General features: G+C 39.3%; 1 protein-coding gene and 1 pseudogene across 1 annotated transcript in view; one reads left to right on the top strand and one right to left on the bottom strand.

The window, feature by feature from the left end:
• The first annotated feature begins 1419 nt into the window (after positions 1 to 1419).
• The window catches only part of BRIP1 (BRCA1 interacting DNA helicase 1), a 141991-nt gene continuing 124586 nt past the window's right edge, over positions 1420 to 18824 (top strand). Inside the window, 6 exon segments of the mRNA XM_075561490.1 lie at positions 1420 to 1771; positions 2135 to 2272; positions 3736 to 3858; positions 7018 to 7129; positions 11641 to 11814; positions 16323 to 16450. Of these exon segments, the coding sequence (XP_075417605.1) occupies positions 3763 to 3858; positions 7018 to 7129; positions 11641 to 11814; positions 16323 to 16450 (510 nt within the window). The 5' untranslated portion in view covers positions 1420 to 1771; positions 2135 to 2272; positions 3736 to 3762.
• LOC142460223 (low molecular weight phosphotyrosine protein phosphatase pseudogene) lies at positions 6293 to 6741 on the bottom strand (annotated as a pseudogene).

Raw genomic sequence — 18824 nt, 5'->3', positions numbered from 1 at the left:
CCAGCAGAGCCTGTTGGAAACCACTGTTTTGGATAGCCCTTGCTTTCTGGATTGTATTGATTAATACAATATTCATCCCAAGTTACAATTTGTTCCATAAAATCTTCATTAGCTTAGATTTTGATTAAAAGGCTGATGGAAAGATCATCTCTGAGCTCATAAAATGTTTTTTATTAAGGCACTCTAAAGAGACTAGGACAAGTGAATCTAGATAATTAGTAGCCATCCAGTGATCAGAGAACCGTTTAAATGTTTTGTGTGGAATAGGTGCGTGTTTGAACTGGGAACCTAGTAGCCATCCGTGCTTTTTTTTGACAAATCTTCCTAGAAATGATCTGGGGCTGTTTTTTGTTTTGTTTGGCCCCTTCCAGTTGGTCCCTACACAGAGGGCGATCCTATGCACAGCAGAACAAAACAGTGCCTGGGGCAGCACCTTACTCACAATTGTTATGCTTGAGCGCATTGTTGCAGCCAGCGTCTATCCACCTCATCAAGAGATGTTCTTTATTTTTACGAAGGCCTTCAGTGCAACCTGGACCTCATCCTTCAGTACCATCAGTGCTGATCTATGCCATCTCGGGAAATGGCTTACTGTTAAACTAGTTCTTTTGTATGTAGTGACTATTCTTTCCATCTTCTGAGGCTTCCTGCATAATCCGAGGATGTTCTTGATGTCCGTTTCCGGCACCTGTCAGTAGTGTTCAGTGACAAATCTGGGGCTGGAGACCTTGAGAGCGTTATTTAGCTATCTGCAAGCCTTGAGGACTGGCTTGGACACTCTTTAGTCCCTTGTCGGGTCACTGAGCCTCCGTGTGAAAATTTAGCTTAAAAACAACCGGAAACCCCATTGGCCACAGTCGATCCTGACTCATAGTGACCCTAAAGGGCAGAGTAGAACCGCCCGTCAAGATTTCCAGAAAGTATATCCTAGATAAGCAACTGGTGAGCTTCACCCGTCCAACCTTTTGGTTTAAGGCCAAGCGTTTAACCACGAGACTACCATAGCCGCTTACTGTGGATCATTGGTTATGCGCCGCACTCGAAATTTAAACTAATAAATGCTCAGAGGACTCGCCTAGGTAGTTTCTACTAACTTTAAAACTGAGATTTCAGGTTCCCAAGGAAACCGCTGCCAGGGCTTTTAGAAAGTCAAGCCGAAAAAGGCTTTCCCTTTAAAATAGACTTGTTTGTACTCTCCGTTCACTTTTCCGGAAAACTGCCTCGCGGTGCCGCCAAGTCGCTCGGGGGCGGCTCCTACTTCCGGGGCTTGGATTGGCTGGGAGAGGGCTTTGCTCCTGGATTGGCCGCCTGGTTTCCAGCCTCGGCGTGTGATTGGCTGACTAGGCTCTCGGCGATTGGCGCGGCGAGTCGAGGGCTGGGAGGCGGGAATTCGTCGGGGAGAGTGTGGCTGAGGGGTTTTGTCTCGATTTCCAGGGTGAGAAGGTGAAACAGCCCTGGAGGCGGGAGGCAAGACCGTGGGAAGGTGGAGGGCTCAGGTTTGTAGCCTTTCCTCTCTGCCAGGGCTCCGCAAACTCGCTGTCGGAAATCGGCTTCTTTTTCTCGCGTTTCTCCGGTTTTCCTCAGGACCACCGAGTCGGTCTCACCGAGAGCCTGCCCGAAGGGTGCCTTCTGCTTTTGCCCCACCCCCTTCGCCAGGCCCGTCTGCGGGGTGTGTCACCTGGGCCTTGGGGGAGCACTGCGCGTGGGAGAGGAAGCCGGCGTGGAGAGAAGCCGGGCTAGAAGGACGCCTCCCCACCGCCCGGGAGCAGAGGTCTGTTGCGAACCCGTGTCTCTGAGTTAGCGCCGCGCCGGAGGGCAGCCGGGAAGGCAGGCAGCCAGGCTGTCTGTCCGCGATGCAGTTCGCGGTGCACTTCCAGGTTATTATCCCTGTAACTCGGGTCGTCGTGCGTTGACTCAGATTGGGGTGCGACTTCAGGACTGTGGTTTTTTCGGAACACAGGCTGTGATTTAGGGTATAATTGGAGCACTGATCTACTGTATTGCTGGCATCTAATTTAGTCATTCATCCACACCTAGATTGAATTTACTTTGTTGTTTTTTTTCGACTATGGCACTTAATTCTTCAATTGTTAACACTTTCGATTTTGTTTTCGGTTTTCATTGATTTCTTTAGAATGCATTTGTGGCGATGAGAAATCTGAGTTTTCTCCACAGAACATTCAAGCATGCACAGAGACTTGTGAGTGCAAGCAACTTCAAGAGGTCCCGGTTACACCTAGAGGTCCGAGGTTAAAAACATAGATTAGAAGAGGTGGGGATTAAAGTGGATCACTTTTTCTGTGTTCAATGCATTAGATAAATTCTGGATTAGATGCATTCAGGATGTTACTATAATTCTTAGTTCATTGTTTGGCTACATACTGTTACTGGTTTTTATGAATACCCCATTAGGTCGGTAGTACTTTTGCCATTTTACAGATGAAAAAAGAGGCTCAGAAAAGTGAAATGAGTCATATAGTGAAATTCAGATTTAGGCTGCCTTATTCCAAAGTCTGTCCTCTTTCCAGTATACCCGACCGAACCCACTGCCATTGTGAATCCCAGCTCCTAGCAACCCTGTAGGATAGAGTAGAACTGCCCCATACATAAGGCTTCCCAGGTAGTACATCTTTAGGGGAGTAGACTGCCTCATCTTTTTCCCCAGAGCAAACCACTGACTTTGGGGTTAGCAGCCCACTGCTTAATCCACTGTGTTACTGGGGCTCCTGTTAAACCCTACTGACCTTTAAAAATTGTTGAGTACCCCCTTCAGTTCCATGTCACTTTCTCCTTGTAACAACCTTTAAATGAGATTATTATAATCAAAAGTCTTAGTCCAGAGCAGTGAAAAGACACGTCTCAGTTGCTGTCAGATTTGATATAAAACTTGTTTCCTGACTCGATTTACATTTTTTTCCCTTCTAACTGGAAGACTACAAAGAGGGAAAACAGGAATGGATACAACAGGAGTGGGTCAGGGGAAGTGTGCTCGAGTTATAAAGAGCTTTGATAGGGAATCTTTCTGTAAGTTTCCTATATCTAATTACATGTGTAATAAAGACTCATGTTGAATTGGGCATAGACTGTGTTCTTTTTACATATTATTTCACTTAACCTTACTAACACCAAGGCCCAGAGAAGTTAAGTAACTTCTCAAACGTCATACCAGTTATGTATGGCAGAGTAGAGGATGCAAATCCAGATCTGTCAGACTACAAGGTGCATGCTCCCAGCCACTGTGTACTTGCTTGTTGCTGTCCAGTTGCCTCTGACTTATGGTGACATTATGTACAACAGAACAAAAAGTTGCTCAGTTTTGCGACATATTCATGATTGTTGGTATGTTTTCGTGTATTGTGGCAATTTTGTAGTGCTTTTCAACTTGAATGGGATTATGTTCCAGTATTAGACAATATTATCTATAGATTTTTCATTTGACTAATTTTTAGAAATAGATTGCTAGGCCATTCTTCCGGATCTATCTTAGTCTAGAAGTTTTACTGAAACATGTTTGTTATGGGTGGCCCTGTTGGTATTTGAATTACTAGTGGTTCATATCTTCCAGCATTACTCTACTACTACATATGACAAACTGATAGAAAATCTTTAGCTTCCATTTATTTTGTTTATACATTTATTAATTTCAGTTTTAATCTCCAGAGTTCTGTCCTATTGTTGAGATCTTATTTTCTTTGAGTGTCATGGTTTTAGTACTGATTTTCATTTTTGTTGCAGCTAAGCATCTGAAATAAACAAGAAAGCATGATGTCTTCAATGTGGTCTGAATATACGATTGGTGGAGTGAAGATTAACTTTCCTTGTAAAGCCTACCCCTCACAGCTTGCTATGATGAATTCTGTAAGTCATTCTCAAGTTATTTTGTCTTTATTAAAATGCAAATGCTTAGAATCCATAATATACATTGAGTTTATGACTGCATTCATTTTCCTAGATAGTAAATGGATTAGGAATATTTTTGGGGTTCATTTGGAAGTGCATGAGAAAAAACCTAACCTTTGAGAGAGTATTATTGAACTCATATGGATGAAATTGTCAACTCGTAATACTTTTGGACTTCATTCTACCAGGTCAGATGTTAATCAAGCGTTCTGTTTAGAAGTTCTGAAAATAGGGCATAACTGTGTGACATAAAAGGCCTGATTTGTGGTAGACGGGGGATTGGTTTTGCCCCATGACAATGCACCTGCTCACAGCCATTTCAGTGCGCCAGTTTTGGGGGAAGAAACCCAGCATGCCTCTCTTGCCCCACACACCTTATTCCCCTACCCTCGCTTTGTGTGATTTCTTTTTGTTTCTGCCGATGAAGAAGGACATGAAAGAACAGCTGTTTGATGATATAGAAGAGGTGATGAAAAAAACAAGGGAGGTGCTGTTAGCCATCCAAACAGATGAGTTTGAAAAAGTTTCTAAGAATGGAATTGCAGAGTTGACAAATGTATTAAGTATAATAGAGAGACTTTGAAGGTGATAAGGTTGTTTTTTAAAAATTTTAAATGCATAGCTTTGAAAAAAATATTCTAGTTTTTTTTAGTACCCCATTTGTATTTTAAACTATGTCAATATGATATTTTAAAAAATCATTTTATTAAGGGCTCATGCAACTCTTACAAATTCATATACATCATTCGTGCAAAGCACATTTGTACATTCATTGCCCTCATCATTTTCAACACAGTATGATATTATAATAATCTTTCTGCAGAACTTGTATTTATTTTTGTTTGACATTTTTGAGATATAATTCTTGCTTTTTTAAAATAAATCATTTTATTGAGGGTTCTTACAGCTCTTATAATAATCCATATATTGGGTATATCAAACACACTTGTATGTATGTTGCCAACCGTTTTTTTAATTAACTTATTGGGGGCTCTTACAAATCTTTTCACAATCCATTCAATTGTATTAAGCATACTTGTACATATGTTGCCATCAATATTTCTAAAACAGTTTCTTTCTACTTAAGCCCTTGGTATCAGCTCCTCTTTTTCCCCTCTCTCCCCCAGCCTTCCACCCGCATGAATCCTTGATCAAATATATAATTATTGTTTTGTGTCTTACATTGCCTGTTGTTTCCTTTCACCCACATTTCTGTTATTCGTACCCTGGGGGGGCTATATATCCAACCTTATGATGGGGTCTCCCTTTTGGGCCCTCCCCCCCCTCCCCCCCCACTATCCTACCTTCATGATACGACTATTCCCACCACTGTTCCTGAGGGTTTTATCCTGAATTCTATGTGTCGAGAGCTCCTATCTGTACAAATGTGAGATACATTTTCTGACTATGTGTTTCATTCTTTTGCATAACTATATCAGAATTTAGTTGTCTATTTTCCTATTGAACCTTGGTGGCACTGTCAGCTAAGCTTTGTACTGCTAGGTACAAAGTTGGCCATTCAAATCCATAAGCCCCTTCATGGAGAAAGATGAGGCTTTCTGCTCCCATAAAGATTTGTAGCTTCAGAAAAGACTGTTTGACAGTGGGTTTTCGTTTCTTTTCTCTCCCTACTGATGGATTTTAGGTTGTTTACATTCCTTTACAATGCTGCTGTGAGCTTCTACTATATGTCTCTGTGTTCATGGAACAAGTTTCAAGTATGTTCCTAGGATGGATTTTGCTGAGGTTGCGCATGTTGTATTTTACTGTAAATTGCTAATTTTCCAACAAAGTGCTTATGATAGCTTACATTCCCATGAAGTTTTCATCAGAGTTATTCATAGGTATTATCATATCCCAATTTTGTAAAAATTAGGGTATTTGCATAATGAGGCATAGATTGCTTTTCTCCCCTCCCCCCCCCAATCTTTTTTTGTGGTGGGGCTGATTGTTGGCCAGGACCTTAAAAGTGATGTTTTTTTTCATTATTCATTATCATTCATAATTACGCAATTCCAAGTGAAGGCAATCCTTAGATGTTTAACTGCAAACACCAGAAAATTACCCTGTTTCAAAACATGCACAAAATTTCCTATTTTGTTGTTTTACTACGTTGCTTATAACGAGGGTAAGTGGGAAGTTCAGCTAATTGAGAAGCATTAATGTACCCCATAAATCAAATGCTTATTTATTCTTCTGTCAATCACAGTTGATTTCCATCTACAGTCATTTTTCATGTAAGAAACAGGTCAACTGAAGAAGTAGCTGCGACTGAGCTATGGAACTAATGTGACTACGCTTTAACATGGGCGCTGAGTGATACTGCAGAGCAGCAACGGGGCGGGAAGTTGCTCATCACAGTAGGCCTTTAGCAGCAGTGATTGGTGCAGCTTCAGCTTGCCTTGCAGCACCTAATACACTGCTGGTACACAATCTCAAAGTCAGACTCATTCCCATCATAGGGATCCTCAGTAAGAAGTTGTTTTTGTGGATCAGAGCTTCCAAGCAGTTCAATTTTAGCTTTGCAGCTTTTAACTTGATTACCTTTTCTAGTCAGATCTCTCGGATTGCTTTCATTCAGACATAGTATATAATCAAATGTGGCACGTTCTTCTTTGGTAATCTGCCGGGCAGTGTGATTCATGGGGATGCCATGCAGTTTTGCCCTCCACAATCAGGAGGGTTTCCTCTTTCAAGGGGATGTTGCTGCACTGTCTGTTCTCCACTTATCTCAAAGGTTTTGATCGGTTACAAGTTTTCTGAACATGCTTCTGCAATAGGTGATTGACAAATGGTATCCAGGCAAGCAAACAGAGTGGATTTGGGGGCCTGCTCAGCCATCTTCTCTCCCTCAGAGATGTACAATGTGGGTCAGAACCACCAGCCGGAATCTTCTTTCCCCACTCTTATACTTACCTACTTCTAAGCCCAATGTAATTTAAGGAGAGGCATAAAGGGATGAAATCTAGATTAAACTAAATACTAGTTTGTATGTTTTTCATGTTACTGTGTTCCTTGGAAAGCAACTTCACTTTTCTTTGCTATTCTGTTTGTACTTCTGATAGATTGCCTAATAAAATTCTGATTGCTTTAAAACATTTTTTTGTGTGTAAATAGATTGTCCGAGGCCTAAACAGTAAGCAACACTGTTTGTTGGAGAGCCCTACAGGAAGTGGGAAAAGCTTAGCCTTACTTTGTTCTGCTCTAGCATGGCAGCAGTCTCTTGATGGTAAGTAGTTGGTTGAGATCTTCAAGTTGCCTGTAAGAGCTTTTTATTTACCGTAGTTCCGCCATAGTCCAGCTAATTTAAATGATATCTTTTTAGGGATTTTTCTTATTCTTTGTTATGGATCTTTTTAAAGAATTTCAATATAGCCAAATATATTTAAATAATCCTAAAACAATAATGAACAGAGTTTTAGTTGTTGATTCAGACAGAATATATAAAAAACTTGGAATGCTTACAATGATCATATAAATAATTGGATACTAAATTGGTGCATAAGAAATGGAGTATAACAAACTCTGAGTAAATACTTTAACTATAACTTCTTCACAATATTAAAGCATGATATAAATATATAAAAACCTTTATTTGTTTGGACTAAGCAGAAGTTTAGTCTAATGTTTTTTATGAATTCATATTATTTTCCATTGCTTTTATTTTATTTGCTAACAAATACCCTACAGTGCCTTTTTATAATTGAAAAACTATAACAATTTTGAGATCCAGTATTGGATATATTTTAGTTTATAATTAGATAGCTTTGACTAATGTATTTAGAGAATTTATGCATGTGTATGAATAGGTTTATATGTGTACATATATATACACATTTAAGGGGATATTTAGAGTACTGATAAGACTATTAAAAATAAAAAAGTAAATATATTGTAGCTTAACATAAACTTTTAAAAGGAGCTGTCTGAAAAATAGAATTAGTAATATTTATGTAGTGCAGTTGGGAATATTATTTCAGTATTGTTTATAATAAATACAGTATTTAGCTTTGGGGGGTATATATGAAATGTAGGCTTATTATAATTTTGTATTTAAATGATATCTTTTTAGGGGTTTTGCTTGTTTTGTATCTTACATAATATGTATTTCTTTAATTCTTTAGGAATTAAAGTTTATCCATTTTAATTATTTAAATATGAATCTTAAAATGTACTTTGATTCATGTATGAAAATTGATTTATTGAAAACATGTTCCTATTTGATATCAAAGTGTAATGTCTTGGCAAGTTGATGACAGCACCACAGTGTGGCCGCTGGGCAGAACGCGGAGTGCAGCCATCAGCCCCTGCCCAGGGAGTGTCCAAGATGTGGGGTACCGGGGTGGCAGGGGCAGCAGCAGTGCCAGGGAAGGGGGTGCACAGCAGCCTTAGCTTGCTCGCCCCCAAAGAATATCAGCCAAGTCCAAGGGGACCTCCTCCTCGTCCTCTCCAGCTGAGAGTCCGCCCGCAGCCTCCAAAACCAAGGTGAAGAACAGATCAAGATCACGGAGGATCTGGAAATAGTCCTGGGCGACCTGAAGGATGTAGCCAAGGAACTTAAGGAGGATTTACTCCCTGGGAAGAAACAATGAAACAAAACTAATGGTGTTCAATTCAGAAAGGGGCCAAGCATGTTACAGCATATTGGAGATAGCCATTGGAACAGAGACTATAAAAGAGCTGTGGAAATAAAATTCCCCTTTCATGAGTTGAAGGAACTTCTGGGAATAAAAGTCAGAAATTTTATTTTGTACGTGGCAAGCTGAATGGCCAGGTGCATTGCTCGAAGTTCTGCCCATTGGGAGGATTTCCCTTCACCACTGTCCTGGAGGGAGATCCCAGAAAGGGGCTGTAGTGCTGCTGCTGTCCACTTACGAGTGGTACCCGCATATCGTGCAGAGCCATCCGTAAACCAAGCATGAGTTTTTTGGTCTTCAGTTAAAGTGTGGTAAGGAACTCCCCAGGAGGCCATAGGGAGAAGGAGGGTAATGTGACATGAGTGGAAACTGGGCATTTGGGCCACTTCATGCAGCTTACTTGTCCCTTCAGATTCTGCTTTGGCACGAACTCATATATATCACTTCCATTTAACAATGGAGTGTTGATGCGCATGTCCAACTTTATGACTCTGTGGGTCAGACAAGACCCAGTTCATGATGGGTAGCTCAGGCCTCATGGTGACTTGGTGGCCCATGGTGAGGCGTACAGTTTCCACCAAGGCCCAGTAATAGACCAACAGCTGTTTTTCAAAGGGGGAGTAGTTGTCTGCAGAGGATGGCAGGACTTTACTCCAAAATCCCAATGGTCTATGCTGTGATTCACCAAGAGGCGTCTGCCAAAGACTCCACACTGCATCTTTATCTACAACTGACACCTCTAGCATCATCAGGTCAGCTGGATCGTATGGTCCCAATGGCGAAGCAGCTTGCACGGCAGCCTGAACCTGTTGAAGAGCCTTTTCTTGTTCTGGGCCCCACTCAAATTTGGAGGCTTTTCATGTCACTTGATAAATAGGTCAAAGTAGAACACCCAAGTGAGGAATATGTTGCCTTCAAAATCTGAAAAGGCCCACTAGGCATCATGCCTCCTGTTTAGTTGTAGGGGTTGGGGGAGGGCCAGACACAATAGCTTATCCTTCACTGTAACAGGACTATCTCGACATAACCCACACCATTGGACCCCTAGAGATTTTATTGAGGTGGAGGGTGCCTGAATCTTCGTTGGGTTAATTTCTCAACCTCTTGCATGCAGATGTTGTACCAATGAATCTAGAACCTTTGATACATCCTCCTTAGTGGGTCCAATTAGCATAATATCAATATAATAGACTAGTGTGACATTTTGTGGAATGGACAGGTGATCAAGGGCCCTTCGGACTCAATTATGGCACAGGGCGAAAGAGTTGATGTGCCCCTGCGGGAGAGTTGTGAAAGTATATTGTTGCCCCTGCCAGCGAAAGGGAAACTGCTTCTGGTGGTCTTTTGAGAATGGTATTGAGAAGAAGGCATTGGCCAGATCAATAACTGCATATCAAGTACCAGGAGAATTATTAATTTTCTCAAGTGGTGAAATCACATCTGGAATGACAGCTGCAATTGGATTCACCACCTGGTTAAGTTGACGATAATCCACTGTCATCCTCCAAGATCCATCTGTTCTCTTTACAGACCACACAGCTCTTCAGGTTGGAAAGAATATTCGGAGACATGCCAATTCACTTTTCTCACTTAAGATTCATCACAACTTCTGGAGGCCAGATCTAATTTTAAAGTATCCAGCAACCTGAACATCTCAGAGAAACAAAACCCCTCAGTTTTGGAGCACAACTTATCATTGATATGATCTGTATAAAATCATCTGCCTGTAGTCTGACTCCCATGATCAGAGACCTGGAAGGCTGCAAAAAAGCCACAGCCTTAAAACTATCCACACAGAAATTACCAAGAAGATAAAATTCACAGATGAAATGGACTAACCAATCAAGTCAACAATGAAACAGACACCAAACATACATCTTATTTCGTCATGATAACAAATATCCCCAGATATGAATCCAAGAAAATTAAAATCCAGCATTTAATGCAAAAATTTGTAACTTAATGTATTAGAGAAGTTGAAAAATATAGAGATCAGGAATATCTCCAGCCAGAAGTACTCAGAATTTCAAAATTCCTAGACAGAAAGGACACTGACTAGAGGGCATTGCGACAGACTGTCACTAGTTGCAAAGATGGAGTAGTAGGTTTGTCATCCCGTATATACCTTTACAGCCATAATGGAGCAGCAGCATTGTCACCAATTGCTGGAAAGAAGTTTCTACATTGGATCCTTTACCCAGCATTGGTTGCGAGAGAGTGGGGGCAGGGGAGTCAGTTATCAGTGATCTCTTCTCAGTGCAGCCCGCACGTTTGCACTGTCACTTCCTTTCCGGGTAAGGATGCGTGCCATTATTTGCACAGAAGGTCTCAGGAGTTTTGAGACCACATCAAGAAATTTCTTGCAGAACTGAAAAGAAAATACTTCATAATTCTCAAGATAATGACTTCTATATAAATCTGTTATCTAATAAAAAATAAAATTGTCTCAAAAAACCCTACAGCATAATTACATAAAGACGAAGAAGAATCAATGAAAAGGGGATCAAAGTTTTTTTAAGGAAGATAATTTATATCATTAATAGCCAACAAGTCAAAAATAATGAATTGTACACTAAGAATTTATGTTAAACAACTATTTCTTCTACTTAATTAGAAAAAGTTATTTGTAAAAAAAAAAAAGTAATGTAAGAAATAGGTTAGCCTATCAATTAGTTACATTATCTCATTTACTGAATTTTCAAGTTCTTTTAGGGGAATATTAGTAATTATGAATACTGTTTAGGTCTTCTTGATTTTTACATAGATCTCAATACAAGTAAATGCTCCAGTTGTATTTTAATTGCATTATTAATCTTGGACTATTTTTATAGATTTAATAAGTTGATAAATTATGATAAACTCTCTACACCTCATTATTGATTTAAAATTGATGATATTTCTTTATAAAAATTTCTGGCAAAAATGTTTCTCTCCGATCCCAATTTGGTGCTTTACAAGGGAGTCTTGGATTTAGCATCGAAAGACCCACATGTTTGGAAAAAATCTCAGTTCTGGACAAAGGATGATTTTTCACCACAGCTATAGGCAGAGATGGGTTTTTACAAATTAGAGATATGATAAATCCAGGTACTTTCGTTTTTAGAGAAGTCAGTGGATGAGGGCTCAAGTAAGAAGGCTGAAGTGCCACCGTCATGTTGTACGTGCCGTAACAAGAGTTTTACTAACAACGACGTCCCGAACCAGGGAACATCACACCATTTCAGTAATCCAAGTACACCACCATCTTCTGTGAGGAGTGTCACTTCACCTTGTCAAGGTAAATTTATTTATTTATTAAAAAAAAATTTTTTTTTTTTTGTCAAGGTAATTTTATATTTTACTTGAGTTGGTATCTATCATAAGAAACTTAATTATTGCTGTTGTGAGACCAAATTGGGCATTTGGTTAGTTCTGGAATTATTTTAATAATACCCAGTGTGGTCAGAAACCCTTAATGGGCTGTTTTAGCTCTAATTTGGGCTTTTTTGCATATTTGCTGGCTTAACTAATTTTTGAAAAGGTCAAAGCTAAATAAATGATATTTAGACATTGGTTTTATATGTAGCCAGTATTATTAGTTAAATGTTAGAATAAAAAAATGGTAGAATCATATAAAAAGAATTTTAAGACAAAATCTAATTAGCCTCATTCATTTATTCTTGATAAAATTTGCCTGATTTTTTGAGGTCAGTATCTTAGATGGAGGTCAGTTGGGCTTCAATTATCATCCTTAACAGTTCTTAATAGATTTTGTTAAGAAGAAATATAGTAAGAATAAAATACTATTATGGATAGTTCTTTTCTTTCCCTTTTGATTGTATGGGAAAGGGAGATATTCTGGACACACTGTTCTTCCTTATTTTTCCATACAAATCTTCATCTCCATTCATAGCTCTCGAGTCTATTATACTAAAGGATCCCTGGTGGTACAGGGGGTTAAGCACTGACTGCTAACTCCAGGGCTGATGGTTTAGTTCCATGAAAAGTGACGAGGCTGTCTGTTGCCACAGAGAGCACAGTCTTGGAAACCCTACGGAGAGCAGTTCTACTCTGTCCTATAGGGTCACTGTAGTCAGAATTGACTAGAGGGCAGATGGCAGGGTTTGGTTTGGTTTGGGGTTTAGTCCAGCTTGCATCATCTCTTGTTTAAAGCATATAACAACTTCTTTTCCTGCATTCATTCATGCCACTCCTTAGCTAACACTGGCAGAGTGGAAGAGGTTACCGTGTTTGGTTTAAGTATAACCAGATTTACTTCCTAATAGCAAGGATGGACTTAGCCCATGCCTTTGTGGAAGAAGGTACATGCAGAAACTACAGTGGAGTCCTATTAACAATACAGAAAAGGAAGTAGTAAAATGTGAGGGTGGATAAGGGTTTGGTAGTGTTGGTTGCAATGTGTTGGACCTCAGTCCTTTTGGCTTTTGGTCTTCCTTCAGTGCCTTCCAAGGGGCATGCTTTCTTTTGCGTAATAGAACCTTAGAACCTTTGCTGTGTGGATCTCTCTTCTGAACGAAATTCCATCTTCAATTTGTAATCCTACTTTTTCTGTATATCTCTGCTTAAATGGCACTTGCTTGGGAGAACCATCCTTGAACTTTCCACCAGATTGGATTGATTTTCCTATTGTATATTATGATCTTGCTGTTTGCCTATCTGTCAGAGCACCTGTCACAGTTTGCATTATAAACTTGTCAGTATGCATCTTTTATAAAGCTCCGCTTCCCCAGAAAACTATACTTTAGGAGGTCAGGACAAGCGTAGTATGATTTGTCTAAGTGTGTGTAGCTTGTTGAGTTGACACAAGGTAAACACATATGTAACATCTTTTAAGTGGCTGAGTTTCTTTTCCATTTTATTGGGAGCTCTACAGATAATATAACAATCCATGTTTCAATGAGATCAAGCATGATTGCACAATTACTGCCACCATCCTTTTAAAACATTTCTTTCTTCTTGAACTCTTTGGTATCGGTTCCCTTTTGTCCCTGCCCTCTCCCACCATACCACCCAAGAACCCTTGCTGTTATATTAAATATTATTATTATTGTTGTTGTTGTTCCTTTTTTCCCCCCTGGTATCTTACACCATCAAATGTATCGTTCTTCTGAGGTCTTTGAGTGGACTTGAACCTCCAGTCTGGGTTTAGAAGCAGAACAGTGTTAACCATTTGCACCAATGCTAACATTTTTGTTTGTATTTGATATTTTCAGTTCTTATAATTTTAACTATCTTGGTGCATGTGTGATATTCTTATTCAGTTTCAACAGCATTTCTCTGGTTACTAATGATGCTGAATAATTTTTTTATGTGTTGACTGAATATCCTTTTTAGTGAAATGATTATGGAATTATTTGCCCATTTTTCTTTTGACTTGTCTTTAAATATGGGGCTATCTCATTTCCTTTAACTTCATATCTTAAAGACTTAAGTCCTTGGATGTACTTCCTTTAAATTTCCCTTCTATAAAGAATGGAGAGTGGGGCGGGGGGGAGATGGACAACAAAACAAAACAAAAACCCCGGAAGATATACCTTTTTATATATGCAGATAATATGATTTTTTATTTTATGACTTCAGGATAGACTTGTTTGTACTTGACATTTCATTTTTTCTAAAACTGAATTATCATTTAAGGTAGACATTTTCTACCTTTTAATGGGTTTATAACAAACAGGTCCATACAAATTAGCCCTTGATTTATTTGGGTATGGGTTTCTCAACAGCAGCATTATTGACATTTTGCGTGTGATAATTCACTGTTGTGGGGGATATCCTATGTGTGCAGGATGTTTAGCAGCATCCCTAGCCTCTGCTTCCTAAAGGCCAGTTGCACCAGTTATCCCTTTTGTGACAAATACATGTTTCCAGACATTGGCCAATGTCCTCTGGTATTATATGTCTGTGTTGAAATTGTCCCAGTTGGTCTAAATTTGTTGAGATTATCACACCTGATTGTCCAGAAAATTTCAGGGCTCAAAACTACTTGCCTTATCTATGTTTACACACACACACACACACACACACACACACCCAATGCAATAAACTAACAACAGTCAAGACATTTTTAAGGAAATAGGCCAAGGTAAGAGGACTTGATCTGTCATATATCCTGATTTACTATGTGTGAAACTGCAGTAATTAAGACTGCGTAGTGACATTGTTGGGTCAGTGCTCTACTACTAATTGTACGTTGGTGTTTCAAACCCACCTGCTGCTCTACAGGAGAAAGAAAAGGCTATCTCCGTCTGTAATGAGTGACAGCTTCAGAATCCCTAGCTGGCGTTGCTGTGAGTCAGAGCTGACCTGATGGCAGTGGCACTGGGTTTGACATTAACACAGTGGTAGATCAGTGGTACAGAATAGCAAATCCAAATTCAGTTCCACGTAGAGACAGAACTTGACTTTTTAAATAGAAGTTCTATTACAAAGCACAAAGATAAGGACTTTGCCATAAACGGTGCTGGGACTAATAGATATCCCCATATGGGAAAAATGGAAATTAGAGCCCAACTTTACACCATGCAGGAAAATACACTCAAGGTACATTAAAGACCCAGTTATGAAAGGTGAAGCTGTTAAGGTGTTTTCGGTATTACAGAAGAGAATGGTTTTCAAGGAGCTCTGTTGGCACCGTGAGTTAAGTGTTGGTTTGCCAACGGAAGAGTCAGTGCCTCACAGCTACTCCGGAATATGAGGTCGTCTACTTCCGGCACGGTTTATCGCCTGGGAAACCTCAGGGACTAGTTCTGCTCGGTGCCATAGGGTCAGTACGAGTCGGACTTGGTTCAATGGCAGTGTGTTGGATATAGAGATTTTCAGACTATCTGTTCTTTGGAGTCATAGGAAGAAGAGGAAACATAACGTATAGAAGAGAGAGACAGGGAAATGGACATTTTTCATTCTTTATCCCTATTTTGGGAATTTTAAGCAATATTTAATTATTTTTTTCAAAAAGTCCTCCCTGTTAGAAGTTTTAAAGTCAATACTTTATGGCATAGATTCATTTTCTGTTTGTGCAAATCCAAATTTGTTATTTTTGAAAATACTATGATACATGTTTTCTGGTCTTTCTCCTTATTCTTTTGTAAATCATGGGGTGTTTCTTTTTTATTGTTTTCCCATCATGTCTTGGCCATTGTGTGAGCACAGTATGATAAATGTTTGTTAAAATTCAGTCAAGCTATAGGAGTAGATAAAACAGATAAGAGTAGAGAAAAAGGCGGTGCCTTGACGAATACCCATATTTAGAGAAAGGAGAAACCAGCGTGTAGGACGTTAGGACCAGTGGTAAAGGACAAAGGAAGCCTGCTTGAACACAGGATGCTATGTTTACCTGGGCGCTTAGTTTATACTGATGGACTTTGGAGTTGGATCGTAGGAGTCAGTCAAATTCTGGTGGAACCATTTGCTAACTTATGATATAGGGCAAGCTACTTGACTTTTAAAAAAATCTAGGGTTGATGACTTGATAATTAACCCACAGGATTGTGGGATTGGTAAACTAACTGTAGGAGTTGAGTTATATTCAGTTAAGTTGTGTAGTGGTATGTGTTGAAAAGCATAAATCTTTTTAAAATCAAAATAGAGCTTTTCCTATTTGAAGCCTATTCTCAAATTGCTGTCTACATCTTTGTTAAAGTAAACTGAGCATTAAGGAAATGCTGCTAAATTTCATGGTTTGAACCATCATGTATTTTAGAACTATGTTTTGTATTTTAGATTCGCTTTTCTAGAAAATGTGCCTAAGTTACTTATGCTAATTTTTATGACTTCTTTTATAAGACTCTCCTGAAAAAAACACACTGGCTGCGAAATTATCTGCCAAGAAACAGGCATCTGTTTACAGAGATGAAAATGACGATTTTCAAGTAGACAAGAAAAGAATTCGTCTGTTAGAAACTACACAGAAGGTAAACTGTGAATTGCCATTGAAATAATCCATTTAGTTATAGCTGAACAAACTAGTCAAGTATTAATCAAGTTTTCAGTGGCACCCATGGAGATGAATTGGGTCACAGCCTTAATTAAATGATAATTTGTTACAAGTTCATTTTGTACAGTTTGTTATTTCAGCAGAATATTCATAAGAACTTGCCATTAAAATGATAATGCATGGTGCTTATATACAGTGCATATTAGAAATTTGACAGCAAAATATATACATAAAGCAAAACTCATGGAAGGAGGCTTAAAAAATTTCATGGGAAAATGGAATAAAAAAATGATAGAATTTTCTACAAACTGAAGCTTTCACATTTATTGGTAGTATAGCTAGTTTTCAATTCCTCTATTGTTTTAGTATAATAATAGCATTTTCTATTGACCAAAATGTCTTTGGTATGAATATTCATGTTGTGATATTTTTAGTTTATTGACAAAGTTTACTCTTATTTATTGTATCAGTAGATGATATATATGTATATATATATTTTAATCATTTTATTAGGGGCTCATACAACTCTTACCACAATCCATACATACATCAATTGTGTAATGCACATCTGTACATTAATTGCCCGATGATATATATATTTCTAAACATTATTAAAATGTCGAACTTAGTAGATACATCCACTTCTCACCTATTGATCTGATTAGCTATATTTCAAAGACCAAGCCTTTACATGAAAATTGGCTCTATTTAATTTGGATGATGACCACATTATCTCACTCCCTCATTTGAACTTGAACGTCCTATCTGGGACCCTGCTTAGATCACTTACATCCCCTTATTAACTCAGGGGAACTCACCCCTTACGACCACCCACATGGGAGGGCTGTCTAGTCATCCCGAGCCAGAGCGGCCCAAGCACTGCTCCTCCCTGACCCCCGGACTTTCCCTCTCCTACCCTCACTGTGGGTGCCACAGGAGGGGTTGCACACTGCCTGCTGGGTCTCCCCACCCGTCCCATTCAGGAGCATCCCCTGCCTCTTACTGGATGGCTTTGCCCCACCAAGCTGTCATTCCCTGACAGAATCAACAATCCAGAGCTTCCTCCATGGCTGTGATGGCTATACCTGGCAGCTGCTCTTGACCTTAAGTTGCAGCTGCTGCTGGCTACTTAAGCTGCCCCATTAGCCTGCACAGCTCTCACCTGTGTCCAACTAGGAGTGGACATCAAGGAAGTACAAGGGGCTGACCAGGTGTTGGTCAGCTGATAAGAGGTTCCACAGCCCTGTCTCAGGGCTCCTTTTGGACTGGAAGCTGGGGCCAGACCTGAGTCCCTCTTCTTCCTTGGTCCCAAGAACTATCCACCTTCAGGGTACCAGCTGCTGTTGCCCTGGACTCAGCCCTCTGCAAGCACTCAGGACTCCCTAGGCAATGTCCCATTCCCGCCTCCACTCTAGGGCCCTGTCCATTTTCCTAGCACCTGGGCTGCTCAGGGAGACTGCATCCCCTCGCCTCTCCCAGGCAGCTAAATACTGTAATATGAGCTTCCTTTCTGTATGCACATGGGAACTGCTGATCAGGGACTCCGTCAGGGACTTTGGTGTTCATTACTGCCACATGTGTGTCGTTCGTGTACAAAATTACTACTGTCGTAAATGTGAAATGTCAGATAATGAGATTGTTAGTAAGCGAAGAGTAGGTGTAGTTTCTTTACTAGAAAACCAAAAACTACCAATTCCAAATGAAATGTGAATCTATGGAGATTTCTCCTGTCTCAGTCTCTCCAAATGTGTATATAAACTAGGATCTTATGAGCTAGGGCCCAATATAATATAAGACATGTATTCTCTGGCTTTTTGACTTTTATTTCTAGTAGGCATGGTATTATCATTAGATGTGCTTCCCCACTACTTCCTTGTAACTTAAATAAACAGGTTTTGGCATGTAGAAGATGCATCAAGATAGCTTAGAAAGAAAGCTTAATGCTTTTATAACAGAAACCAGATATCTTGTAAGCAATGGTCATCAAGCAGTTTCTTCTGTCATGCAGGGAATCATCAATATCTGTATTTAAAGCATTTATTTAGCAATTTTTAATGTAAAACAGGCTTTAAATTTTGATTAGGTATACTTTTATTTCAAATTAAATATGCAATTAAACTTTGCTGTAATCCATGTGGTGGCCTTTTTGTGTGTGAAGATTATTTTACAAACTTTTTTTGCCTACAATACTATAGTTTTGATATAAGCTATTTTGGTGGTAATTTAAAAAGTGTTACTATTTTCTGTATTTTGGTTAAGTATTATAAAAAGATGTGCATTTTTTTTGAAAATGTATTTATTGTCAGTCATTTAGAAGGAAATTTATGATGAAAACTTTCACTGAGTTCTTT

The sequence above is a fragment of the Tenrec ecaudatus genome, chromosome 10, assembly GCF_050624435.1.
Source record: "Tenrec ecaudatus isolate mTenEca1 chromosome 10, mTenEca1.hap1, whole genome shotgun sequence".
Lineage (NCBI taxonomy): Eukaryota > Metazoa > Chordata > Mammalia > Afrosoricida > Tenrecidae > Tenrec > Tenrec ecaudatus.
This window is presented reverse-complemented; position numbering and strand designations above follow the sequence as displayed.